Here is a 27766-nt window from a genome sequence, read left to right as displayed (position 1 = left end):
CCAGTTTTACAAAAAATAGCAAAACGGATCAAAGAACCACGTAATTGCGAAACATTCGCAAACAATTAAAAATTACAATAAATATGTACATGCCGCACAATAGATGGTTTGTGCGGTTTAGCCGCTTGGCATGTCAATCATGTTTGTCGCTTGACGTTTAATTGTCAGAGGGCGGCTTCAGCCACAACTGCCACGTTAACTCGTCGGTTGTCATGTGGCTGTTGACGTCGTCGAACGTCAAGTAAACGCTTCCGAACTCGATCGTACAACATTTTCGGGGCGTTGGAGTAGATGAGAGGGTTGAGAGAGCTGTTGATGGGAAGCAGGATTATCGCTGACACCGCGTAAATCACTGGAGGTACAGTTGTTCCACCGAAGTTCAGGAAAGCCATGATTGAGATTGGCACCCAGCAGAAGAAATCAGTAAAGACCAGCCGGATGATTTTCTTTTGCATTTCTGCAACAAACACCAAAAGTAGGAACAATATTTAAGTTGCGCTTATCGGATTTACCTTGGTTCTGTTTTTCAGCTCTCGCATTTTGGGCCCTCTCATTCACTTGCCTGCCACTGGCAGTCGACCTCTTGTAAATCCAAACGTACGTCACAGCAACAAACATAAAAGCCACGAAGTTTAGAGTGATGATGGCAAGTGAAAATGGCCAAGCCTTGTCGGTCGGTGTCACGTAAAGTTTACTGATGCAAACACTGTTGGTGCTGTAGTACCTGAGAATAACATTCAGTTACAGCAACAACTATAATAATCTAATTTGCTTGTAACTACATACCCCAAATATCCTGTAATGTCAAACAGTTCAGTGTAGTTATAATCTTCAAGAATATCCACAAAATCCGCCCAAGAATAAACATTTTGTACCCTCAGAAGTGCGCCATCGAGTGTCTGGGAATCGTTAATGGTAAAATTGTGTCGAAACTTTACAAACCGTTTCATGAAAGTGTCCATGCCTACAAGAAAACATACGGCGGAACAAAACGATTAAATATACACATGTGTTGCAATTGCTCACTTGAAAAGTCAACGACATGACTCTTGAAGAACGGGTTTTCTTTCATCCACGCTTTGGTTTCAAACAAATGTTGAAATTGAGACGTGAGAGGAATAAAAGCCAGTGTGAATGAAAATGTCCAGGATAAGATGATGGAAAGGATAATAATCTTCAGTTTGGGGAAATATGGCGCATTAAACGGCTGCAAAACATAAGTTGCTTGCTGCAAACACCAGAGCACATATGCATTAGAAAATACTCACGTTTTTTACAGCGTAAAGTCGAAATGCTGTTAGCAGGACCATTGTAATTACTGATGTTTCGCTGGAAAGCAAAACCAAAATGCCCATTGAAATGCACCTCTGGCCTGACCTCCAAACAAGGTCGTTGGCACAGTAGTCTCCAGAATATTGAACACCAGCAACGCCGAGCATGAGGAGATAGACTCCCATGAGCAGGTCGGAAATCGACAGATTCAAGACAAGAAGATGGTTGGTTTGAAATGAGGCCGATTGTGATTCTGTCGTCACCAACAGTTTCATCTCAGTAACCATGACAACCTGAAAAGGGTAAAACAGATATTTGCAAAAACCACCTAGTTTGTCGAAGCTTAGAACCACATGCTTTGTTTCAGTCAAGCATTACAAATATACCAGGTTTCCGATGATTGCGAGGAACGCCATTATCCACACAACAGTTCGTAACACCGGGTTAGCGATCAGTTCGTATCGCGAGGAGAAAACGTTTTCATTTGCTCTGCTTGACTTCGTTGGGCATTCGTCGCTCCAGTCAGAACAGTCTCCGAATCCATTGAACATCTAATAGTGGCAAATTTTGTTAAAAACTGCCATGAAAGAAAATTATATAGAATAATTAAAAACCTTTTCCTTCTTCACAAACAAAGGTTGATTGTTTTCGCAATAAAACCTCCCGTCACTCGTGCAGTTAGTTTCGTCGCTTTTATCATCACAGTTTATCGTAAAATCACAGATCTCTGATTTACTTATGGAAACCTAAACACATTAACCTATCACACAAGGTTCTCAAACTAGGGTCCGCGGTCATTTAGGGGCCCGTGAAGCAATTTTGCGGGGACCGCGAAAAGGTTGAAGAACTTGTATAATTTTTTTGGCGTCAATTTATGCCACTGAAAAAAGTGTAAATCAAAGTAGCATTTGAAGATCAACTGTCTCCGTATAGCCTTTATTGCGTGACAAAGAAGCACTTGTTCGCGCACAATCGTAATGTTTCTTGTCTTGTTTGTGATGTAATAAACAATTTTTGGATTATTGTTAAATGTAATTTTGCACAAGTAACTTAAAATTCTACAATCAACTTTCGTTTTGCTAAAATACACATTCCATCTAAAGGCCCACGAGCCCTTGAAATAATGACAACGAGACCGTCTTGAAAAAATAATGAAAAAGTTTGAGACCACTGCTTACAGAGTAGGGATGCTATTATAATCCACAGATGCTAACATACCTTAGCTCCATTTAACGCGGAACAACTGACCCTTCCTTGTTTTGTGCAAGTTTCCGGATATTCGTCACTTCCGTCTTTGCAATCTATAAAACCGTTGCAAATTTTTGAACGAAACTTTCCAGAGATTTCTACCACGGTTTCGTCACTTCCGTCTTTGCAATCCGAAACGCCATCGCAAACTTTGGATTGAGGAATGTTGAGACGATCGTTTGTTGTTGGACAATGTTTACGATGCGCGCAGATACGAGGGTCCTCATCGTGGTAGAACCTCCGTCGATCAGCATTGCGAATTTGACGCGGACAATCTCGTTTCCCGTCGCACAACAGCTCGTTACTGAAAGGCCGCCACTAAACGACAAATACTAATATTAAATTGATTGTTCGTAAATTATGTTTATGAATGGTTCACACATACAGTTTGCATAGAAACGAAAAACAAGATATCGCGTTAGTTTAACAAAATATCACACGTGTCAGGTGTGTTTCGTTCTATGGATAGTAATAACTTACCAGCTATTGTTGGTTGTTCACACGTACAGTTTGTTGACACACGCAAAACAAGATATCGCATTAGTTAAACAAAATATCAAACATGTCAAGTATGTTTCGTTCTATGAATAGTAATAACTAGGGCAACTCTTGCAACTTTTTTTACAGCTTCCGGCAGCTTCCGGCAGCTTCCTAAATACTCAGAATTTATCTAGTATGCTGTTATAAGCGGTTTGTAGGAATTTTATGTTGCAACTTTTTCCAACTTTTTTCTATTTTTCATGCAACTTTTATCAAGTATTGCGGAAAATGTAAAGAATTGATTTAATAAACATGCTATAAAACTATTTCTAGTATTTCTAGGTTCTATTTAGTGATGTACCGAATCGGCGAAATTTCGATTCGTCCGAATCAACCGAATCATATATCACGTCACGCGAGCTCGTATCCTACGCGTTTGACATGAAAAAATGTTTATCTACCAGGCAATTAGTACAGAATAGTTGTGTTTCGTCCTTATTTCAGTTCTGTGGGGTTTAAAATTGCTTCAAGCATGATTGGCAACCCGCCAATGAATTGCTAATTTTTTTGACTACAGTGGGAAAAACGATAATGTGTTGAAAAAGATAAAAATTGACGCGATTTCGTTATGTTTGGACTTTTGAAAGATCTGCGTGGTACCTTAAGCAGAAAAGATACGTTTAACGCTTTAAAATTGTTATCGTAAAAGATTCGGTTTCGGCCGAATAATTTGAAACCGAATCTTTGCAAAAGTGACCGATTCGGCCGAATAAATCCGGCAAACCGAATATGCGGTACATCTCTAGTTCTATTCTCTTTGATTTGCATAACAAAGAGCTACGTGATGGATTAGCTGCATCTAAATGTTATCTTTGACGCAACAGTTGGCTTGCAAGCTAGAAGGTCAACCAACCCAGCCAATTTAATTCACTGTCGTTTAAATTTGAGGTCCTTTCCCATTTCACGGACTCCCAGGCGGGACAGCCAGAAATTACATTTTCACTTAGTCACCTTTTTCAGGCTATTGATTTTGTTAAAGTCGCCAACACTGAGTTTTGCTGCAATGCCTTGGATGAAGTTTGCAGACCGAGGGGTTCTGGGGTGTGGCATTTGACTTGTTTTGGGGGAAGGAGGGGTGGGTTATCGCTTTGCTGGTTGGCTTTTTGCGGAAAATTATTTCTGCATTGCGTTATTTTCTTGCTACGTACCAGCAAAAAATGTAATTTTCGGCAGTCTCGCCTGGGCGTCAGTGAAATGGGAAAGTACCAGATTTGACAGCTCAGCAGGAGCTGAGAACGAAACTGCTGTCATGCAGGTTTAAAACCTAAAGAACATAAAAATGTACGCATGATCGATTGAATAGCGAAGAAAGAAACGGAACAAGCAGACACCCTGAAAATCTTAAACTGTTGGGTTATACGACGGAACCTTTCGAGTATCTCATACCCTAATAATATTAAAAAACTTGTGCATCAATGCAACTTTTTACTGCAACTTTTGTTAAAATTAAGTGCAACTTTCTCAGAATTTTAGTGCAACAAAACAAAATATCACACATGTCAGGTTTGCTTCGTTCTATGGTTAGTAATAACTTACGTACTATTGTTGGTTGTTCACACGTACAGTTTGTGGACACATGCAAAACAAGATATCGCATTAGTTAAACAAAATATCAAACATGTCAGGTATGTTTCGTTCTATGGATAGTAATAACTTACCGTCTATTGTTGGTTGTTCACACGTACAGTTTGCGGATACATGCAAAACAAGATATCGCATTAGTTAAACAAAATATCAAACATGTCAGGTATGTTTCGTTCTATGGATAGTAATAACTTACCAGCTGTTGTTGGTTGTTCACACGTACAGTTTGTGGACACATGCAAAACAAGATATCGCATTAGTTAAACAAAATATCAAACATGTCAGGTATGTTTCGTTCTATGGATAGTAATAACTTACGTACTATTGTTGGTTGTTCACACGTACAGTTTGTGGACACATGCAAAAGAAGATATCGCATTAGTTAAACAAAATATCAAACATGTCAGGTATGTTTCGTTCTATGGATAGTAATAACTTACGTACTATTGTTGGTTGTTCACACGTACAGTTTGTGGACACATGCAAAACAAGATATCGCATTAGTTAAAGAAAATATCAAACATGTCAGGTATGTTTCGTTCTATGAATAGTAATAACTAGGGCAACTCTTGCAACTTTTTTTACAGCTTCCGACAGCTTCCTAAATACTCAGAATTTATCTAGTATGCTGTTATAAGCGGTTTGTATGAATTTTATGTTGTAACTTTTTCCAACTTTTTTCTATTTTTCATACAACTTTTATCAAGTATTGCGGAAAATATAAAGAATTGATTTAATAAACATGCTATAAAACTATTTCTAGTATTTCTAGGTTCTATTTAGTGATGTACCGAATCGGCGAAATTTCGATTCGGCCGAATCAACCGAATAATTTATGACGTCACGCGAGGTCGTACCCTACGCGTTTGACATGAAAAAATGTTTATCTACCAGGCAATTAGTACAGAATAGTTGTGTTTCGTCCTTATTTCAGTTCTGTGGGGTTTAAAATTGCTTCAAGCATGATTGGCAACCCGCCAATGAATTGCTAATTTTTTTGACTACAGTGGGAAAAACGATAATGTGTTGAAAAAGATAAAAATTGACGCGATTTCGTTATGTTTGGGCTTTTGAAAGATCTGCGTGGTACCTTAAGCAGAAAAGATACGTTTAACGCTTTAAAATTGTTATCGTAAAAGATTCGGTTTCGGCCGAATAATTTGAAACCGAATCTTTGCAAAAGTGACCGATTCGGCCGAATAAATCCGGCAAACCGAATTTGCGGTACATCTCTAGTTCTATTATCTTTGATTTGCATAACAAAGAGCTACGTGATGGATTAGCTGCATCTCAATGTTATCTTTGACGCAACAGTTGGCTTGCAAGCTAGAAGGTCAACCAACCCAGCCAATTTAATTCACTGTCGTTTAAATTTGAGGTCCTTTCCCATTTCACGGACGCCCAGGCGGGACAGCCAAAAATTACATTTTTACTTAGTCACCTTTTTCAGGCTATTGATTTTGTTAAAGTCGCCAACACTGAGTTTTGCTGCAATGCCTTGGATGAAGTTTGCAGACCTAGGGGTTTGGGGTGTGGCATTTGACTTGTTTTTGGGGAAGGGGAGGGGTGGGTTATCGCTTTGCTGTGTGGCTTTTTGCGGAAAATTATTTCTGCATTGCGTTATTTTCTTGCTGCGTACCAGCAAAAAATGTAATTTTTGGCAGTCTCGCCTGGGCGTCAGTGAAATGGGAAAGTACCAAGTTTGACAGCTCAGCAGGAGCTGAGAACGAAACGCTGTCATGCAGGTTTAAAACCTAAAGAACATAAAAATGTACGCATGATCGATTGAATAGCGAAGAAAGAAACGGAACAAGCAGACACCCTGAAAATCTTAAACTGTTGGGTTATACGACGGAACCTTTCGAGTATCTCATACCCTAATAATATTAAAAAGATTGTGCATAAATGCAACTTTTTACTGCAACTTTTGTTAAAATTAAGTGCAACTTTCTCAGAATTTTAGTGCAACAAAACAAAATATCACACATGTCAGGTTTGCTTCGTTCTATGGTTAGTAATAACTTACCGTCTATTGTTGGTTGTTCACACGTACAGTTTGTGGACACATGCAAAACAAGATATCGCATTAGTTAAACAAAATATCAAACATGTCAGGTATGTTTCGTTCTATGGATAGTAATAACTTACCCGCTATTGTTGGTTGTTCACACGTACAGTTTGTGGATACATGCAAAACAAGATATCGCATTAGTTAAACAAAATATCAAACATGTCAGGTATGTTTCGTTCTATGGATAGTAATAACTTACCCGCTATTGTTGGTTGTTCACACGTACAGTTTGTGGACACATGCAAAACAAGATATCACATTAGTTAAACAAAATATCAAACATGTCAGGTATGTTTCGTTCTATGGATAGTAATAACTTACCGTCTATTGTTGGTTGTTCACACGTACAGTTTGTGGATACATGCAAAACAAGATATCGCATTAGTTAAACAAAATATCAAACATGTCAGGTATGTTTCGTTCTATGGATAGTAATAACTTACCACCTATTGTTGGTTGTTCACACGTACAGTTTGTGGACACATGCAAAACAAGATATCGCATTAGTTAAACAAAATATCAAACATGTCAGGTATGTTTCGTTCTATGGATAGTAATAACTTACGTACTATTGTTGGTTGTTCACACGTACAGTTTGTGGACACATGCAAAACAAGATATCGCATTAGTTAAACAAAATATCAAACATGTCAGGTATGTTTCGTTCTATGGATAGTAATAACTAGGGCAACTCTTGCAACTTTTTTTACAGCTTCCGACAGCTTCCTAAATACTCAGAATTTATCTAGTATGCTGTTATAAGCGGTTTGTAGGAATTTTATGTTGTAACTTTTTCCAACTTTTTTCTATTTTTCATACAACTTTTATCAAGTATTGCGGAAAATATAAAGAATTGATTTAATAAACATGCTATAAAACTATTTCTAGTATTTCTAGGTTCTATTTAGTGATGTACCGAATCGGCGAAATTTCGATTCGGCCGAATCAACCGAATAATTTATGACGTCACGCGAGGTCGTACCCTACGCGTTTGACATGAAAAAATGTTTATCTACCAGGCAATTAGTACAGAATAGTTGTGTTTCGTCCTTATTTCAGTTCTGTGGGGTTTAAATTTGCTTCAAGCATGATTTGCAAACTGCCAATAAATTGCTAATTTTTTTGATTACAGTGGGAAAAACGATAATGTGTTGAAAAAGATAAAAATTGACGCGATTTCGTTATGTTTGGGCTTTTGAAAGATCTGCGTGGTACCTTAAGCTGAAAAGATACGTTTAACGCTTTAAAATTGTTATCGTAAAAGATTCGGTTTCGGCCGAATAATTTGAAACCGAATCTTTGCAAAAGTGACCGATTCGGCCGAATAAATCCGGCAAACCGAATATGCGGTACATCTCTAGTTCTATTCTCTTTGATTTGCATAACAAAGAGCTACGTGATGAATTAACTGCATTTCAATGTTATCTTTGACGCAACAGTTGGTTTGTAAGCTAGAAGGTCAACCAACCCAGCCAATTTAATTCACTGTCGTTTAAATTTGAGGTCCTTTCCCATTTCACGTACGCCGAGGCGGGAGAGCAAAAAATTACATTTTCACTTAGTCACCTTTTTTTTATTTCTGCATTGCGTTATTTTCTTGCTGCGTACCAGCAAAAAATGTAATTTTTGGCAGTCTTGCCTGGGCGTCAGTGAAATGGGAAAGTACCAAATTTGACAGCTCAGCAGGAGCTGACAACGAAATGCTGTCATGTAGGTTTAAAACCTAAAGAACATAAAAATGTACGCATGATCGATTGAATAGCGAAGAAAGAAACGGAACAAGCAGACACTCTGAAAATCTTAAACTGTTGGGTTATACGACGGAACCTTTCGAGCATCTTATACCATAGTAATATTAAAAAGATTGTGCATAAATGCAACTTTTTACTGCAACTTTTGTTAAAATTAAGTGCACTTTCTCAGAATTTCAGTGCAACAAAACAAAATATCACACATGTCAGGTTTGCTTCGTTCTGTGGATAGTAATAACTTACCGCCTATTGTTGGTTGTTCACACGTACAGTTTGTGGACACATGCAAAACAAGATATCGCATTAGTTAAACAAAATATCACACGTGTCAAGTTTATTTTGGTTTATAGATAGTAATAACTTACGATCTATTGTTGGTTGTTCACATGTACAGTTTGTGGACACATGCAAAACAAGATATCGCGTTAGTTAAACAAAATATCACACATGTCAGGTCTGTTTCGTTCTATGGATAGTAATAACTTACCCACTATTGTTGGTTGTTTACACGTACAGTTTGCGGACACATGCAAAGCAAGATATCGCATTAGTTAAACAAAATATCACACATGTCAGGTCTGTTTCGTTCTATGGTTAGTAATAACTTACCGGCTATTGTTGGTTGTTCACACGTACAGTTTGTAGGCACATGCAAAACAAGATATCGCGTTAGTTAAACAAAATATCGCAAAGTCAGTTTTGTTTTTTGCACATGTCAGGAAGATATCGTATTAGTTATAATATGAGCGATTTTTTTGACTTGTCTGGGTCAAAAAAGGCCACAAATGTTGCATTTGTCGTGTGTTGTAAAACAGTGGTCTTCAACCTTTTTTACAAGCGACCCCAATTTGAAAGAAATTGAAATCAGGATTTACATGTGGTCGCGTTGTTTTCCGATGGGGAGAAAAATGTTTCAAGGAATGCCTAAACTGAAGCTATTTTCATGTAAATATGCCTGCCTAATTTTCAAGTAGACTTTAAATATTAGCATTCACGCCATTCAGCGTGTATTATTACGCTTAAATGTTAAAACCCAAAAGTTTCATTTAATTTTGCTAGTCTAATTTGCGTTAAAGCCCACCAGTTTGTAGAAATCAGTTAATTTATGCATTTTTTCCTGTACCCCATGTGTTATTATTGACACAATATATCATTCATAGGGCTCTATCGCGTAACAATGGGTTAGACAACTTGTGTTTTCAATAGATTTGGGTCGCAACTGTTCGGTTTTTGATTACCGGTATTGCATCACAATGATTAGATTGTGACACGAGGTACCAAGCTGTACTGCAAAACATGAGCAACATTGCGAACTAGAACATAAACGTATAATTTTTTAGGTAATAAATTTAAACGCCAGTAAATTGAATTTATAGCGACCCCAGAAAAAGTTTAGGCGACCCTTTTTTGTTGGTTGTTCACACGTATAGTTTGTGGACACGCTACGCGCTCATGACACATATGACCCAAGCAAGTTTTTGAAAATTGAATTGATGCTTCATGGAAACGATATAAATCCTTAGGAAAGAGTGCACACAAAAATCCGCAAATTAGCATTGCCGAAAAATGTTTGTGAAAAACAATACAGTACTTTTTTTTCGGATTTAATCGATTAGTCCCACTCACACATTTATTCAACAATGGTAAACAAGTAAATTCAATCAACACATAATTAAAATTTTTCTCACCGTTGCACATTTCCACCCGTCCTCCGTAATCTTGTTGGTTGTCGAACAGTCGATCTCGGCACTCACATTCCCACTGTAAACAATCACACCACCACTTACATTGTATAGGTATGGTAGAATCGAATTTGTGGATTACTGGGTTAAAGCGAACAATTTGAGCGTTCGCTTTCTAAATGCGCGTTTGGCCATCGAGCGTTTCCTGCGTTTTCAGCTGCTCGGGTTTACGCAGGTCGCTCTGTGCACTCGTAATGTTCAGGTTTCGTGAAAGCAAAAGCGTTTTTATTGAATACACCAGGAGTGTCAAACATGCGGCCCGCAAAGTAACTTTAAGAAGTTATGTGTTTTATTCAGGCAGAATACCCTGTCAGACCAGTGAGTTCACATGACACAATTCAATCATTCTTAGTGATATGTATGCAACGTTTTGAGGATGATCTAAAGTAGCCATCCTTAGAATCAGCAATTGCGATTGTTGCGTCATTGAATGTCATTGTTTTTACTCAAATCATAGTCGGTTCACTTTTGCTACAATGTATATCTGTTTGCTATTTATTACAATACTAATATAATTTTTGAAATACTCAATAGTAGTGATGCACCGACGAAACATTTCGGCCGAATACGCTGTTTTCCGATGTTTCGGTTTCCGCCCGAAATTTTTTGAAAATTCAGCCGAAACCGAACTTTTTTATTGCAAGGAATTAATACTTAAACTTTCATTTTCGCCCATACGAAACATCTCAAGTTAACTATTTGTGGTATCTTTAAAATACGAGCCACGTTGTCTGCAAAATGTTACAAGTTTAGTAAAGCTTCCGCATTGTGAAAGTGATTTTGGTTTGTCATAATTGAGTTTATGTGCATCAACAACACAAGGTTTAGTTAAGGGGTGTCCAACACGTGGCACGCGTACCAAAAGTGGCACGCAGAGCACATGGAAATTGCACACAAGCTTTTGCACATTTAGATGATAAACATTAGGATTAGTCACGCGATTAAACTTGCTTCTATTGATTTTCTCCGCCTTTATTCTTCACTTCTTTTAGTTATAACTTCAGTAAAGATTTTCAGTAGTAAAGTTACACAACCCACTAGTTAAATGGTTCGTTTTTTGACAAAACTAAAGTCCCGTTGCAAACTATTTATATCTTTTGTCGCATAAACAGAATAAAATGTTTTTGGAGTATCATTAACAAGTTTACTCGCATTTGACGACATATTTTTGTCTAACCATATAAAAGGGTTCTACATATTGGCCAAATATTCGGATTATGCCCGAACCGTTAAGACGTTTATGACATGGTTTGGAAAAAGTACCAAACATTGGCACGCAAGTATATTTTGAAACCAAAATTGGCACGACGGTGCTTTCGAGTTGGACACCCCTGGTTTAGTTGAAAACGTCCATAAGAAAGGGGAGTTTAGGTTCGGCCTGATTCGGCAGAAATTATTCGGCCTCATGGCCGAATATTCGGTTTCGGCCTAAACGTTTTTTGGCGGGTTCGGTGCATCACTACTCAATAGTATTACTGAACATTTTACTCTTGAATTATGCATTTTGGTTGTTGTCATGTTACACTGTAACAAATGTTTGCCAAGTGCGGCCCTCGACTTACTTAAAAGTTTGTATTTGGCCCCCAAAGTTGTTTGAGTTTGACACCCCTGAAATACACCATGTTATCATGTAAATAATATATGTCAACGTAAATATATGCAAAAATATTGTGTTTATGGGTTTTATTTTGGTTCAATTTAAGTTGACCAAAGTGGTAGCAAGGTAAGGACAGATAAAGCGACAATATTAGTCATTAATAGACGGACTAGTTCCTAAAAATACTCGTTTCAACCTACATTGAAAACTTTCCGCAACCTGTTGGTTGTTTTGTCTCACAAAGACACTCATCACTCATATCAGGACAATCGATGACGTCATTGCACACACTTGACCTTGAAATCACCGTGGGGTCATTTATGCATTGGAAGCACAAAGAGTGATTAAAGGAGACAGACGGCAAGCGGCGGATGTCCCTGCAGGGGAAATATTAAATTTGAAAACTACGGTTGAAACTTCGGGCGTTGTAAGCGTTCTAACACACCTGGGTTCCGACATTATCATTTCATCAACCAATGTGAAGCAGAGATCAGCGGAATCGTCGCAGTCTTGTATGACGTCCCACAGCAACTGCTGGGGCAACGTGCAAGTTTTACCATTTCTGATGCACTTGAAGCCGTGTCCGTTCGGTCGGGGCAGCGCAGGGCAGTTGTTGCAGGGATTCCCATCACACACCGATGAACGCTCCCAGCAAACCGATTCCGAACACCAGAAGTGGGAGGGGCAGAGATATTCGCACGGGGAATTTCCATCACAAGGCGCATGTGATTTGCATACCTCATCTTTTGTTTTTGGACAGGAAGCGTTGGTTGGATCGATTATATTGCGACAAACTCCATGAATGTCGAAACAATCGCATCGTCCCGCTGAGCTGGGTTTAAAATAGTTACGATAGTTGCAACAAAACAATAGTTTCTAGAGTGGGCGCCGGTGCCCCGCGGGTTGACAATTAAACAAGGCAAATTTGGTAACATATGTACATAAGAGTACTGGGTAAAGGTTTTCATAATTTAACATGAATCCCGATGTTACACTGGTGTCAGTTTGTCCACTCTTAACCATTATTGAGATTTGGCCATATTGCAGATCGCGTTTTAAACCGTCAAGCTGTTAAAGCAATACAACAACAGGTTGCAGATACGTTTGTTTAAAATAATTACTTTGTTGGAACAATCGTTTATTCACAAAAAATCAAGTAAACCTACCGACGATAACTTATTGATTTGTCACACATTTCGGGGACTTTCCCAGTACAATTACATTCGTCGCTCATATCAGGACAATCGATGACGTCATTACACACACTTGACCTTGAAACGATCATGGAGTCGTTTTTGCACTGGAAGCACAATTGATTGTTGAACGAGGCTTTGGAGGAACGACGGAAGTCCCTGAAAACGAAATAAAGGTCATTCAAGTATCACATTACCTCAAGATAACAAAACAAACGTCAAATGACTTTTTACATATTGCCTTGAAAAAACTTGAAAACGTTGCACACCAAAAATCTAAAAATTGCAAGTTTCCTTTTTAGTAAAGTGGTATTATAGCAAGTGTTATTTCGTTTTAAGGCATAACCAATGTGTGTACGCTTGCATTAGTGTTACCAAAACTTGTGTGTCTCTACGTTATCACTTTTTTACATTAGTCACCTGTGTCTCGCAGTCCTGATATTGTCTTTAATTTACTAGGCTAGTTTATTATAAGTTGTTTTCTGTATGGGTGCTTATTTGCCCAAAACGTGTTTATCTTAATTTCACGATGTGTTTTTAATGTTTTCCACGTTAATCCCTCTCCACATGTTTTTGTCACGTTCACGTTTACCATTTTAACTGTTTGATTGCCTCTTATAAATTTATTTCCCGGCACACTTTGCGCTCACTACATCTTTTTAACTCCTATCCTGTCGTGACCTCTCGCAGCATTTCAGCTACAATTTCAGGTGTAACCAATCAAAGATAGCCGTTAGGGCGATGATAATTGGCCAGGGGGTTTCGACCACGTGACTTGTTTTTTTATTAGTTGTTTTAAGTTTATTGCTGGTCACGTGCTGTTGTGAGAAGTTCTTCTCCAGCTGACGTATGTTAACTTGTCTTAAATTTTGTGCTGCGCAGACCTTGCCAATATCTTACAGTTTTATTCAGTGTTTTTAAATAAAGACAGCAGTGCTCGAACGCGTCTAAACCTAGGGTTTTTCGTGGTTAGACGTTAGTGTATTTTTCGAAGGAAAACCAATAAATTGGGCGCCACAATAGTATTTAAAACTCAGCTGATGTATGAAGCACAACCGACCTAAAAACATATACATACCTCACATCGCCATTCTCGGGCGTGTAGCATAAGTCAAATCCATTTTCGCAGTCTTGTACGCCGTCCCACAAGAACATCTGCGGAAGTAAACACATCCGGTTGTTCTTGACACATTTAAAGCCGTATCCGTTACTCCAGTGTTGAAAGGCGGGACAGTCATTGCAGGGATCGCCATCACACACAGTTGAACGCTTCAAACAAGTCGAATCCGGACAGCGAAAGTGGGAGGGGCAACCGCCGTCGCATAGAGTTTTGTTCTGACAAGTGATGCCACCCTTGCAATATTCCTGCCTTTGCAGAGCACATACTTTGTTTGCTGACCAAATATCATGTGTGTTGTCGCAGCTGTGAAAGTGGAATCATTATATTTTGACTTTTATGAACACAAATTAAAGTGTAATTAACAACCAACATTCTGAAGTTTGGCTTCGTGTTGTTGCTGGTAATTACCCACCCCCATTAGGGTATTTCCCAGGGTAAACGACCAAAAGTTTTGTACTATCGGGTTAATAAGGATTTTTTTCATTAATGAAGTAATAAACGATAAATTATTACAACGCGTAAAATAGATCAGACTGGAATGAAGAAAAATGTAGTTTTTTTTGCAAGTTTACACGCGTCGCGCAAACACTGTTGCTATATTTCACGGTTTAAGCATGTTGTAGAATTTCGAAGCCAGATGCTGGATCACAACAACAACCACGTTTTTATAAAATTTTGTTTAGTGATTATTTCTGCACTGTCAAGCACTTGAAGCGACAAGTAGAGTAAATAATCACATAAACGTCATTTGATAACCGAAAAAATCCACCTGATATACTCCGATGATGGGTTAGCAGGGTAGGTGGGAAATGTGACCCGTTTCTCGTCGCTTCCGTCTCTGCAGTCAGGATTACCACCAGAGCAAAAGAAACTTGAGTCAACCGTTCTCCCATAATCGCAAGTAAAATCTGCAATCAACAATCACAAACATATAATTGTGGATCGTTTATATTTGCGTCACAGTGGAAAATCACAGCGGAATTAAAAAGGATTAAAACCTTTAAATGATATAACTTAATTCGCTGAATAAACGTAGCTTTAAATAAAGCGTTAGTTAAATGGTTGTTGGTAAATAATCAAACATTCAAACTTACTCCCTGCTTGGCATGGAGCCGGTGCGATGAACCAAATCAAGGTTGCAGCGAAAATCATTACGATGAGATCTCTAAAAACACAACAGGGGCGTTGTAAAGAAATACATGAGTGACAAACTTGAACCTGCGACCTCCCTGAGCGTCTTATAATATACTTTACATGTAAGATAATTTGCTTACCTTTTCACGAAGTGGTACATCATTCTTCCTAAATCTTTTAGTCGATGTTTTCTCAATAAACAACTACAATTTCTAAACTTTCGAAACTGTGAATTATCTGAAAGAGGTAAAAGAGTATTAACCAGTTTGTTTAATTAACATGAAATACTGAATTTCTACGTCTGCGGTCAGAAAGGTTTCCAAACGTATTTTCCGCTTTCAGCAAACCAGGCAGATGATTGTCACTTCCCAAGCCCCGCACGTCAGCAAGACTTCCTGTTACGCATAATCAAACTGTTATCAATATTTGTTCCGCTGTTTACATTCTCGGGCGAAATTAATACGCAAATTAATTTCTGTGCACAAAATATTTACGCCAAATGCCGCAGAAGTGATGGCTAGTACTTTTTAAAGCAAAAATATTTTTGTAAGTTTTTGTGGTAGGCAACTAGATTAAACTCAAAAAACAGTTTGCAAACCGATTGTTGATCGCAGCAAAAATTTTGCAGCTCGAACTGACATTGATCACAACAATAAATTTCCAGAAATCCCGCTATTGGTGACATTGATTGACGTTTCCTCAGCAGTTATTGCACAAAAAAAATTCCAAATCCATTTTATTATTGATTTTATTTAAACGCATGTGTTATTAATAGAACATTAAAATAAAACTGATGCAAAATATAATTAAATACAACCAAGATTTCTCAATTTAAACACAAATCATAAGATTTTTTCTAGAATTAAATGGAGACAATTTTAACAGCTTTTTATTTTATTTGGAACATGTTCTCAGTTTGAACCGTTTACAACATTTGAAGCACGATTTTTTGTTGCGCAAAACGAACACCTGTGACATCACAAGTAGGTTTTTTGAAGCACAAATTCGTTTTTTGTAGGTTCAATGCTTTTTGCTTTTGTTCATGCCCCAACTAACAATGTGAGGGAGTTTAGTTCGCAAATTCGCGCAAATCACAACCAAGCACAAACAAACGTTCCAAGTTTCATCCTTCACTGCTCTACAAACCAGTCGTTGCCAAGAAAAGAAAAGTGCAAGTATTTTAGTGGTGGTTTATATAGCACAAATGTTTTTATAAAATGGCCCCGTTGCTTTCACCCTACAACAGGGCTACTCAAATGGCGGCCCGCGGTCCAAATCCGGCCCTTTGGGGCGTTGGATTTGGACACCGACGGTATTTTGATTGCGGCCACATTCGCTATATTGTGTGTTACGTTCTTGATCGTTGCTATGTAGCGACAGTTAACGCGAGTCCGCATAGCGATTGTCGGAGTACTGCTAGGAGCATGAAGTATTTCCAAACTCCAATAGACTATTAACAAAACGGCGATTGTTTGCGCATAATTGTATCTATGACGCAATAACTGAATTTTGAATTAGTATACCTAAGATTAGGAAGTAATTCTGCAAAACTAGATAAACTGTTTTGTATGTCGTCGTGCCAAAACTTAATTTATGATCAGTGCCTAATTCAAGCGTTTGTTTTGATGACAGAAACATTTGGCTTTAAGAAATGTGAAAAATTTTGTATTACGATTTTCCGCATTAGGGCCTACCCTTAACCAAAGGCTAAGACATGTTGCATTACTTACAGATGTGTCCGGAACTTTGGTATTTTTTCCTTTTCTATCTGGACCTTTCACAAAACTAATTGAGTAGCCCTGGCCTACAAGGTTGGAAACCAGCAATCTAAAAACTGCTTGGCTTAAGGCGCAGTGTTTTAGCTCAGGGGCGCACTCGAGTGGCCCAGCATGGCATGTTCCTCTTGTAAATTGCAGACTTTGCATAAACTGTGAAGCGGTTTTTACCATCGAATTCAAGCCACAACATCACCAGAGTTTGTTTCGACTGTGTAACCCTTTTTATTACTTTTATACCCAACCATATCCATGTTATCGAGCGGTGTTTTCGTTGCGTTGTGACTTGTGACGTGCTTGCATTTAGTTCTTTTTTCCTTTGTTTATCTGCACTGTACTAGTCGCATTCAGTGTTATTTACCCCGATGAAGGCGACCTGTATAGGACGTCGAAACGTCGGAATAAAAATATAACTGCCAGAAGAGCTCTATAAACTTGACATGTCCGTGTAACTTAGCGGTTTCAATACAGAGGTTTGCAAGCGATTTTAGGGGGACCGTCGGAGCGTTTCTGCAAACATATTTCACACCACAGTAATGATTATTTAGGTGTAAATTAATGCGAAAGAGTCTATTGTGCCGCGCAAAACTCAATCTAAGCTCATCCATTGGCAAATTAATTTTGTCCAAATTGACGTGTAGTTGAGAGCAGGATTTTGTCGTTTTAGGTTAATCAAGGTTAAAATGTTACAAGGATAGAAGTGACCTCAATGAATCAATTTATCTCGACAACATGGATTGACTCCGCTCAGAGCGCTGGTCCCAAAAGAAAATTTAATTTGAAACCGACTGACCCTGATTACAGAACAGCATTGTATCACCATGGCAACCGCTTGAAGAGTCCAGTTCCACGGTCTGAGCCAGGAAAATCCACTGGTTTTGTTTGTTTATTTTTAACCTTGGTGGGCGGGCAACGCCTGAATGCACACAATGAGTCCGCCGTAGAGCCGCCTGTTTTATTGCAAGTCCGTTGATCATTTTTTTATTTGATGTTTTCGACTTATGCAGTTGGTGACTTCAATTTAGTTCAACCCATCGGAAACCACTGGGTTGGAGCAATGCCGCTCAAGTTTCTTGCTCAGGGAAACACAAGCGACCGAGATAGGATTAGAACCCAAGACCTTCTGAACACAAAGCGGTGCGCTCGGCCATCTTGGCGACAATTTGTGTTAGTTTGATGTAATTGTGTAAAATGTGTTTCAGTCAAATACAGTTGCTGTGTTAACAAACTTTTAGTTAAATATTTCCGCCGACACTTTTCAGTTATGTTAGAATAGAGTTTCGCTTGGTGTAAGAAAACCTAGCGACACAATTGCACTGCACCAATCACCACAAGAAAATAGCTGCGCAACGTTTAATCAACGATAGACCCAAGATTCTGTTGACTGAAAATTCTTTAAAGATTAGGACATTTTGGCGACGTCCAGTTTCGGTTTCAAACCCATTAAGGCAAGTTCAAAACGTTACTAGTTGAAAATATCATTGTGTCAACCTCGTGGTTGGACGCACTGCAGCTGAATCGGTCGGGTTAAGATTTTATTGCAGACATGATTTTTGCACAACATAGAATTTACTGCTTTGGGGCAAAACAGAAAAAACATGCAATATTCAAATGTGTAGAAACAATATACGTTTAAACAACAAACAAAATAATATGACAGAATGTCATACTGGTCTTTAAGCAATCATAAATGCAGAAAGACAATGTAAGACCTGTTGTGCAACAAAAAGTTTGCAAAATGTGAAAAACTAAACCAAAGTAAAATTGTGATAGTCACTTTCAATAAAGGACAAGTTGTTACAAAATTTGCGATTTCATCCACGAAAGTAAATCAAGTAAAAAACATTTGACTTTAGTTGGTAAATTGGTAAGTCATTTGCATCATAGCATTTACTGGTCTTTTGTTGATTGGTTTTCCATTAAAGTTAGTGAGAAAACTCCAAAGAGCATAGTTTGGACAAACCATTTAAACCTGGTTGATTTGTCAGTAATGCCGTACTTTGAAGTGAGGTGTATGGAGTAAAGAGCCTCTGCAAAATGTATCAGAAGTGCACAGTGATATATAACCTGTATAGCTGAGGGGTAGGTGTAGACAAGTAACCGGTAGAGAGCACCAACAGGACCCATGTGTTTGTCCGGGACAGATTGAGGCCTGTAACAACCACAATGACATAAAAACATTCCTGCAAGAACCAGAAACATCCATAAAATATGTGGAGACTTGAAAAATGTTGCTGATTCCAGTTTTGTCATCTTTGATTTTCTCAATTTAATACATTTTTAGGATAGTATAAAATTAATTTACAAAGACCTGAATACAAAGTAAAAAAAAGTGAAATTGTGATAAATGTTTAGTACCACTCACATATATAGTTGTTAGAAGCGCGATGCTTTATTGATTAAAATCGTTTTTCAAAAAACTAAATTTATTGCTAAACTGTTTAATAAGCAGTAAAATGAAAAATATTAATTAAAAGCATGTTGCATGTTTGTCAGTTAGTAGATATATATTGCAAGTATTATAATCATACCATGTTATTGCTTTACAACAAAGTTATACACCATTAAATTGAATATAGTGAAAACATAAATGTTAGTACTAAGTACTTCATAATAATAACAATAAAGAAATGAAACAGAAAAGTTGTTGTACAACTGGGGGAACATTTTCAAGTTAAAATATTTTGAATATATAAAAAGACATGTGAGCATTTAAAATATGTGAGTAAAAAATGTAAAAACTTTTAGAAAGTTGATCTATAAATTAAGTGCTGTTAAATTGATTTCAACACACCGATTAATTGAGAAGTGCACAAACACATCTAAATCACTTTTAATGGCATTTAAAAAAACCAAAGTTAGTAAATAGCAACCAACAACATTGATATAAATTGTAGACATGGAATATATACATAATAATCATCAATTGATTAAAGAAAGCAGGTTTTTTTCCTTTTGATAATGAACTTGTGAAAATGAACAACAAATTAGGCGGGAATTTGACCTGGAAGTCATTACAACACAACGGAAGTTTGGTTGGCCTAATGATGGTTAATTCAATACAAAAATCAGACACATGATATACATACACAAACTAAACCAAAGTTTGTAGTTACTTTACTCTGCTCGTTTTTCAAAGTGTTTCTTCAACATTGTCCAAGACGAAAATCCACAAACAAGACTCTGCAGAAACCACTTTATCTTGGCAACTGTGTCCGTTATTCCATATCGGTTTGTCAGATGTAGAGTGTACAATGCCCCAATCAAATGAATAGCGAGCACCACTTGGTAAACAACTCTTGTGCCCCACAGATGTTTGTAAGCCAACCATCGATAAAATGTTCCGACAGGGCCCATGTACTGATCTGGCATTGCTTTCTGGTTGTAACTTGCGAAATGAAGCAAGGCAAACAAAAAAATTGATCCAATCCATATCAAAAGTGACACACTTTTAAAATATGCAACAGATGGTTTTCCGTTAACCATGTTTAAATTTTTTTAAAGGCTTTCTTGAAACCTAAATAACACAGAATTTCTACCATAACACTATCTGTTTGTAGCAGATACGCTTCATTGCAGAAAATATGATAATTGCTAAAACGTGTATATAGCAGTATAATGGTGCTAAAATATATTAATAAAAGCATGTTTGTGTAGGTCAGTTATTGTATTATAGTCATGCATGTCCACGCTATTAGTGAAACAAATTTATACACTAATAAATTGAACTGAATATATATATACATATTGTACCACATAAACGTTAATACAAAATACTGCATAATAATCGCAATTATAAAATGGAACTGCAAAAGTTGTAGTACAACTGGGTATCAACATTTTCAATTTAAAATATTTTATGTTTTGTCAGAGCAAAAAAAATAACAAAATTAAGTGCTGTTATATTGATTTCAACACACTAATTAATAAACAAATAGAGAAAGTGCACAAAATCATTTGATTCACTTTTTGTAGCATTCAAAAAAACCAAAGGTAGTAAATTGTAACCAAGAACATTAATATAAATTGTAGACATGAAATATATACAATATTTACCAAATTAAATGTTTTTGTCTGTTTTTTTACAATTGACATTCTATAGTACATAAGTTTTCTATTACTAAGTTGACAATGTACTCAAGAGTAAACTTAAAACTAAACAATAACCCAACGAGGCAGGAAATTTGTCACGAAAGTAATTAACAATATAATGCAGGTGTGGTGGGTCTAGTAATTATGATCAATTAATCACAAAAATCTGAAACATGATATACATACAAATACTGAACCAGACTTCGTTGGTGGTTAAGTTTAGTCTTGTTTTTTAAAGTTTTTTTTCAACAACATCCATGATGAAAACCCACAAACTAGGGTTTGCAGAAACCACTTTATCTTGGCTACTGTGTCCGTTATTCCGTATCGGTTTGTCAGATGTAGAGTGTAAAAACCCTCAACAAGATGAATAACTAATGCCACTTGATAAGTAACTCTTGTACCCCACGGATGTTCGTAAGCCAACCATCGATAAAATGTTCCAACAGGGCCCATGTACTGATCTGGCATTGCTTTCTGGTTGTAAGCAAAATGAAGCAATGAAAACAATGAAATTGATGTGATCCAAATTAAAAGTGACACACTTTTGAAATACGCAGCAGATGATTTGCCGTTAGCCATGTTTAAATTTTTTTTGTTAACAGTTTTACTAAAACCTAAAAAACAAGTTTGCATGTTTAGCAAAACATTTTGCTACAAGTTTGCTGGTGGCGAAAATGACAAAATAAAGTTCAACAAAGTTGTAAAAAATAAAACAGACACTTAATTGCTCAGATGCAAAACAAAAAGTTTAAGATAACTACTTGAACTTAAGACAGACTGTAGTGAGAAAAACATAGTACAAAGTAAATACAGACAAAAACAAGGTATTGCCATTCAAAAGACTCTCAGAAGGTTGTTTACAAACAACCAGCCAGTGCCATGTGTACAGAATTTGTTTCTGGCCACAAAAACACCAACCTAAGACAAAATCTGTATCTTGTTACAATCTGTTCAAATCGTATGGGTTTAATTGATCCTAGTAAAGCAGTGGTACAAAATACAGCACTTGTCAGCGCATGTTATCACACGGCCAAAAAGTTGTAAAGGACTGAAACAAGCTTTTATGAAAATCATAATTTTGCAGTAATTGAAATATTACTAGAATCTGGTCGAATTTACCCTTGTTTGGGCTTGTATTCTCACATTTCACACACCATGCAGTATTCTAAGTGGTCACACGAATACTCCATAGTTTGATGGCGATAAAGGTTTCATTAAGTCTTGTCTGTGATTCGTCAACCTCAGTGTCATAATTCTGATTCCAAATCCAACCTCTTTTGACCACATGCAGACATAGCTCAACCAAGGTCAACTGACAATTTCAATCAACATCATCAAGGTCATCCATGTGCACAACAACCTCATCTTCGTCATTATCCGATGTTTCTTCTTGATGAAAATCAGCCACACCTTCAGGGTGAGCTTGTGTGTGTGAATGAGAATTTTCCATTGTTACTCTACCAACACCAACACCGTATTTTGCCAGAAGTCGCTCAGCAGCCAATTCAGCTTGTTGCTTCTAATAAGGAAACAATTTCATGAATTAAACTCTTTTTAACAAAACTTTTCGTTCAACTGGTGTAATGCTAAACAGAATACTAGTTGTTGTTTCGAGAACTTCTATATGCAACCTGGTGGACAAATGCATGTTCAGTATTTTCCAATTAAACTCTTGTTGCTTTTAAACCTGAGTACTTGGGATGATCAAATCTGGTTAATTGCCCACCAGTTAATCACAAATTTTGCTTAATGGGTGAGGATTGTATAACTTATTACTTATTAAAACTAGTTAATTCCATAATCTGCTTAATTACATAATAACTTGCAACAGTGATGTGCACTCAACCGTTTTTATCTGTATGTTTGCCATGATGTTTTGCAAAGCTTAGTTTAGTTATATTTCTGTTTTGAAATCAAATGTAGCAACTAATTGTTACATGAAAAAGTGATATCATGATTGAATATGTTGGTAGAGATTGAAGTTTCATCTTTAGCCCAACACTTGTTAAATACTTAATATAGGCAAATGATATAAGCATGCAAGAGCAGTAATATTGGCAATGATATAAGCATGCAATATTTTATAAGGTCATCTGACAAATTTTACTAAGATAGTTAAACTGTTTACAAGAAATACTTGTACAATCATTATAGATCAGTCAGTTTTTCATATTTACAATTACAAATATATTTCTGTTTGGTGCAGTTTTGTCAATAAAAATAAAAGTCACCTTCACAATAGCTTGTTGTTGCATATGAAGCGTTCTGCATTCATCGACAGAAATCAACTTTGTGAGTTTCCCTGGTGATTGAGATTTAATGCTCAGAATTTGTTCTAAACAATAATAAAAAAATATTCAACTAGGTATCTGTTACACACTGACTGTTGGTTTGGTTTAATGCAAGTTGAACTGAACCTCAGAAGAACAGGCATGTGCACAAATCAGTCCAAATGTGAAAGTGAATATTTACGCAAGAATTTTTGAAACACAAATGCTGGGAAACATGGAAACACCAAAAAAGTGATTGAGTTACATCAGCTCAAAAGAAGTTTGGTTTTTATGCACAAAAAATCATTTGTAACAAATTCACCTGTAATATGGTTTTCTTCTCTCATCGCAGGCGTAGAAGGTTTATTTTTGGAAACACTGTTCTCACCCAGTTGATGAGATTCCTTCATCTAACTGTGAAAACACAACCACAAAATTCACAACCAGAGTTACCCAATCATTCAAATGACAACAAGAAAACACACATTTACTTGCTTTTCTAACCAAATCACCAACTGATTTGTGCTTGTGATAAAATAATTTAATTTCACATAGTAAACTTTTTGTCATTTTATCTTGTAAACACATTTTGCTCACAAAAAGTGCACCATTTAGCTGCCTGTTTTCTTGCAGGCCTGTTAAATCCTTTTTTATATGTTTTGACTTTACAAAATTGTGACTTCAATTAAGTCCAACCCAATCAGATTCCACTAAGTTTGAGCAATGACATAAAGTTTTTCTCAGAGAAACACAAATTGCCAGTTGAAATAGAACCCACAATCTTGTGAACTAAGTGGTTGCACTAACCATTTGTCTGCCCTGAAGACTACTTAAAGTGTAGGTTATTATGTCAGTGAAATGTGTAGAAACATTGCATCACCTGTTCAAAACAAACTTCGATTTTGATTGTTTGGCGTTAGCTTGTTTCACAACATCGTAAAATGGACCTTCATGGATTGACATTTCATTGAATCCTCTTTCCACAATTTTCAGTTCATCCACATTCATTTTCTAAAACCAAGTTATGTTTAAGCAGCCTTGCATCATCAACACATGTAGTATGAAATTTGTACTTTGGCATCTCCACTTTCAAAACTATTTTGTGTTTCCAACATTTCTTTATCCTTAGCTAATAAAATAGATTCACTTTCCTGATAATAAACAATGAATAAAAAAACATATATCTATAAGCTATTGCTGCCAAGCATAATATCAAATGTAATTTTCTAAAATTACATTGGCCAGAAGAGCTCTCTTTAAAGTTAAAAATTTATGTTTTTTGTACCATAATCTAAATATCCATAAACTTCATAACTTACATTTTCATCAGCCATTGTACAGGTTTGCAATTCCACATTGCTGTTACTTTCTGCATCAATTTCTTGCAATCTTGTTTTCAATTGTGAAGCTTTTATTTCAATCTTTTTGCCTCCATCAGGTAATTTTGACATAAACTGTCTAAAAACAAAGTTTGAAACACATAGTAATGATGTTAAATTACTAGGCTAACCAATATGGCCTGTGTCTTGCCACCAGCTCCACTGATTGGACATTAGAGGTCGAAACAGTGTACACTGCTTTTATCTTAATTAACATTTATATAGTATGCTGTTTACATAGTATGCTGATCATTTTAACAATAACAGCAATTTGATCTATACTGTTGATAAAAATAAAACAACAAACACAAAAAATGAATAAATTAGTTTACTTGTTTGCCAGAAGTTTTTCTTGTCGTTCCAATAGTTCCACAATTTCAGTTCGTGTTTTAGTTTGAATGTCGACTTGGTAACTTTCGTTGACGGGATGTTGAATTGCTGACAATAAACTCTCGCCGTGTAAAACGTTTGGGTTCCTGTGGCCATTATTTGTTTTTGACCAGCCGAAGCTTGTTTAAATCTTTTACAATTTACAGCATGCGTTTCCAGTTATATTTTTTTTGCAACACGGCCGTGAAATTCGCAACTACCAAAGGGAAATACCCTGAAATCAGCGGCTGTCCCCATTTGTAAACTTTTATTTGCAATATTTGTTTACAACTTTTCCACTAATGTCGCACTGATTTTTGTGTTTTAAAACCTATGCAACTTTACAAAAATATGTTGTTTATACCATTTTTAATTAAGTATTTGGGTGGTAAGTTTCAACCAGTGGTGGGATTCAGCCGGTTCACACCGGTTCTAACGAACCATCTCACGAAATTTTATGAGATCAGCGAACTGGTTGCATATTTCCAAAATGTTTCCGAATTCGAACCAAAGGGATTTTTAAGCCAATCACAAAGCGGGTTTTCCTGGGTCATGTGAGTTGATAACCAATCAGCGTAGTGGACTGATTAAACCAATCAGACGACACCTTGCATAGTAACCAGTCGATCTGACTCGAGGTACTATGTTTAAAAGTGAATATTGTGCGGTAAATTCCACCCTTACTATAGTAGCTGTTTTTTAATCCTGCATTTGTTTCTACTTCATGTTGTAGTAGACTACTTCATGTTGCCGCAGGTTCACTTAGTTTTATTAAAAACTTACGACAAATTTAACAGCATTCACCATTAAAGCAACATATACATTGGTGGTACAGAACAACCTGAAAAATTGGAAAATAGTGGGAGTTGCACTGTGTATAATTAAAAACCATTCATGTCTGTAGGTTAGGATCAGTTTCTGTATCCAAAGGTATAGCATGTACAACGTATATATTATGCCATCCAAATTTGTTCGCTGTGTAGTGCTCTTCACATGCATAGTCAAATGTCGATGTTGATGGATTGAATGGGACATGTTGCTAGTAGTAGGAAGATGGTGAGAAGATTCCCAGGTTCCGTGCAAGACATCCGGTTACCTTGACCTTGAAGACGTCTTAAGACTTCCGTAGGAAGTCTTGGCTACGTCTTGGTTTCCGACTTTTCTCATCGTGAAAGTTTCAGGTGACGTTGTTCTGCAGGTGTTTCGTGGAATTTCAAAGGAAGTAAGACTTGCGCAAGACCTGTTTATTACCTGGAATTTCAAAGGAAGTAAGACTTGCGCAAGTTTTTGACGTAGTCAAATATATGCATTTGTTTGTTTGTTTGTTGCAAGAAAGTGGGTCATGACTTTCAAAAAACAACCGAGCTAGTAAACCGCCAATAGTTGCGTCATAGACTTTTTACTCTGCGTTTCTAGTGTCAGCTGTCGTGTTTCACCGGATGAGCGAGCGCGCTCGCGCCCGTTAGATTTATACAGGTATTGTTCGTTTTACGTGGAATTCCAAAGGAAGTGTCGTTATTAAAGACTTGCGCAGGTCCCTTTGTGACCAGCACAGCGCCCCGAGAAAACTTATTATAAGATTTTTTGTTGCTGTGGAGTTTCTATGGATGAGTTAAAAACGCGTCGTCTACCAGCTGTGGTAAATCGCTGGATGAGCGAACGCGCGTCGCGCTCGAATGCGTATCGGATGACCGGCGCGTCTCGTGCGCGGCGCGGGCTCGCGCGCGCGCGACGTTTCGAATACGTAATCCCGGCAGAGATTGTTTTTTCGTTTCGATCTTTTTTATTTCTCACACACACACACGCGTAAGCACAATTAGAGAAGCTTTTGAAAAAGTTGTTGCACGAAGCAATCGTTTGCACGGTAATTACTTGAAAAACAGTCTACAAAATCGTCAAGCGATATGTCACGCGCCATCTAAGTTAAAAAATATTACAATAAGTGTTATCCGGATTAGGGTTAGAACAAATGTTGCAATAAGTTCTATTTGGGTTCTATGCACAGCTGTTTTGTGTTTGTTCGCGTCAAACCAATTAAAGCTTTAATTATGCGGATATGACGATCCAGTTTATATGGAAACTCGCGCTGGTAGCAATTTTGCTGAAACCTGATAGCGCGTTTCCTATGTCGCTCACTGACTTTGCATACTTAAAAGGTTCATGCAAGTACGAAGACAGATACATACAATACATGTCAAAGTAAACAATTAATATTTTTGATCGATATAAAAGTTTATAAGTATGCATGCAATGCGACGATTCAAATATCTAAGGGCTCAGTTAAAATACCATTAAACAAGAATTTTCGTTTAAACTTATTCGTTTTTTCGAATAAATAGTTGGGCCTTTTTGTAAGGGTTACTAGCAGTTTTTTTCACGCTTCTAAGCATGCAACCTTGGTTGCTGACAGTAAAGCCGTTTTGTGTTTTACCGTCCCAAGCCATCTTTACCCTGCAATTTAACTTTTTCTAAATTACTGTTGTCAGCCGAAAATTTCAGTTTGCAGCATGGTTGCATAAACCATTGTAAGCCATGTCGGTTGCAAAAATGAAATCGGTAAAGTATGATTACCCTAGGTGTCAACTCTTACCCCTAATCCGACTCTCGGCCTAAATCCTTTCGTTTG

The 27766-nt window shown here is 37.1% G+C and overlaps 2 protein-coding genes across 2 annotated transcripts; both read right to left on the bottom strand.

The window, feature by feature from the left end:
* Positions 1-43: 43 nt before the first annotated feature.
* LOC145229803 (G-protein coupled receptor GRL101-like) lies at positions 44-2833 on the bottom strand. The gene is made up of 8 exons (XM_080095128.1): positions 2491-2833; positions 1887-2018; positions 1659-1823; positions 1269-1565; positions 1027-1207; positions 787-964; positions 513-724; positions 44-457 (listed from the first exon to the last, which is right to left on the bottom strand). Exons 3-8 carry the CDS (start codon positions 1821-1823, stop codon positions 165-167), a joined length of 1326 nt encoding a protein of 441 aa, XP_079951254.1. The 5' UTR covers positions 1887-2018; positions 2491-2833; the 3' UTR covers positions 44-164.
* An 18903-nt stretch (positions 2834-21736) lies between these two features.
* On the bottom strand, positions 21737-24339 carry LOC145229819 (uncharacterized). The gene is made up of 4 exons (XM_080095150.1): positions 24273-24339; positions 23715-23806; positions 23354-23457; positions 21737-22641 (listed from the first exon to the last, which is right to left on the bottom strand). The coding sequence occupies exons 2-4, from the start codon at positions 23800-23802 to the stop codon at positions 22444-22446; spliced, it is 390 nt and encodes a 129-aa protein (XP_079951276.1). The 5' UTR covers positions 23803-23806; positions 24273-24339; the 3' UTR covers positions 21737-22443.
* Positions 24340-27766: the final 3427 nt, after the last annotated feature.

This window comes from Phallusia mammillata, chromosome 5 (genome assembly GCF_965637545.1).
Source record: "Phallusia mammillata chromosome 5, kaPhaMamm4.hap1.1, whole genome shotgun sequence".
In the NCBI taxonomy this organism is placed as follows: domain Eukaryota; kingdom Metazoa; phylum Chordata; class Ascidiacea; order Phlebobranchia; family Ascidiidae; genus Phallusia; species Phallusia mammillata.
The sequence above is the reverse complement of the archived record's forward strand: the minus strand, read 5'-3'. Positions and strand labels throughout refer to the sequence as shown.

Excerpts from the sequence above, each read along its gene's own strand:
- LOC145229803 (XM_080095128.1), bottom strand. The coding sequence starts at position 1,823 with ATGTTCAATGGATTCGGAGACTGTTCTGACTGGAGCGACGAATGCCCA. Across the intron at positions 965-1,026 it reads TCATGTCGTTGACTTTTCAA|GCATGGACACTTTCATGAAA; the intron begins GTGAGCAATTGC and ends GTTTTCTTGTAG. Across the intron at positions 725-786 it reads GACATTACAGGATATTTGGG|GTACTACAGCACCAACAGTG; the intron begins GTATGTAGTTAC and ends TGTTATTCTCAG.
- LOC145229819 (XM_080095150.1), bottom strand. The coding sequence starts at position 23,802 with ATGAAGGAATCTCATCAACTGGGTGAGAACAGTGTTTCCAAAAATAAA. Across the intron at positions 23,458-23,714 it reads AGAAGAAAACCATATTACAG|AACAAATTCTGAGCATTAAA; the intron begins GTGAATTTGTTA and ends ATTATTGTTTAG. Across the intron at positions 22,642-23,353 it reads AACAACAAGCTATTGTGAAG|AAGCAACAAGCTGAATTGGC; the intron begins GTGACTTTTATT and ends TTTCCTTATTAG.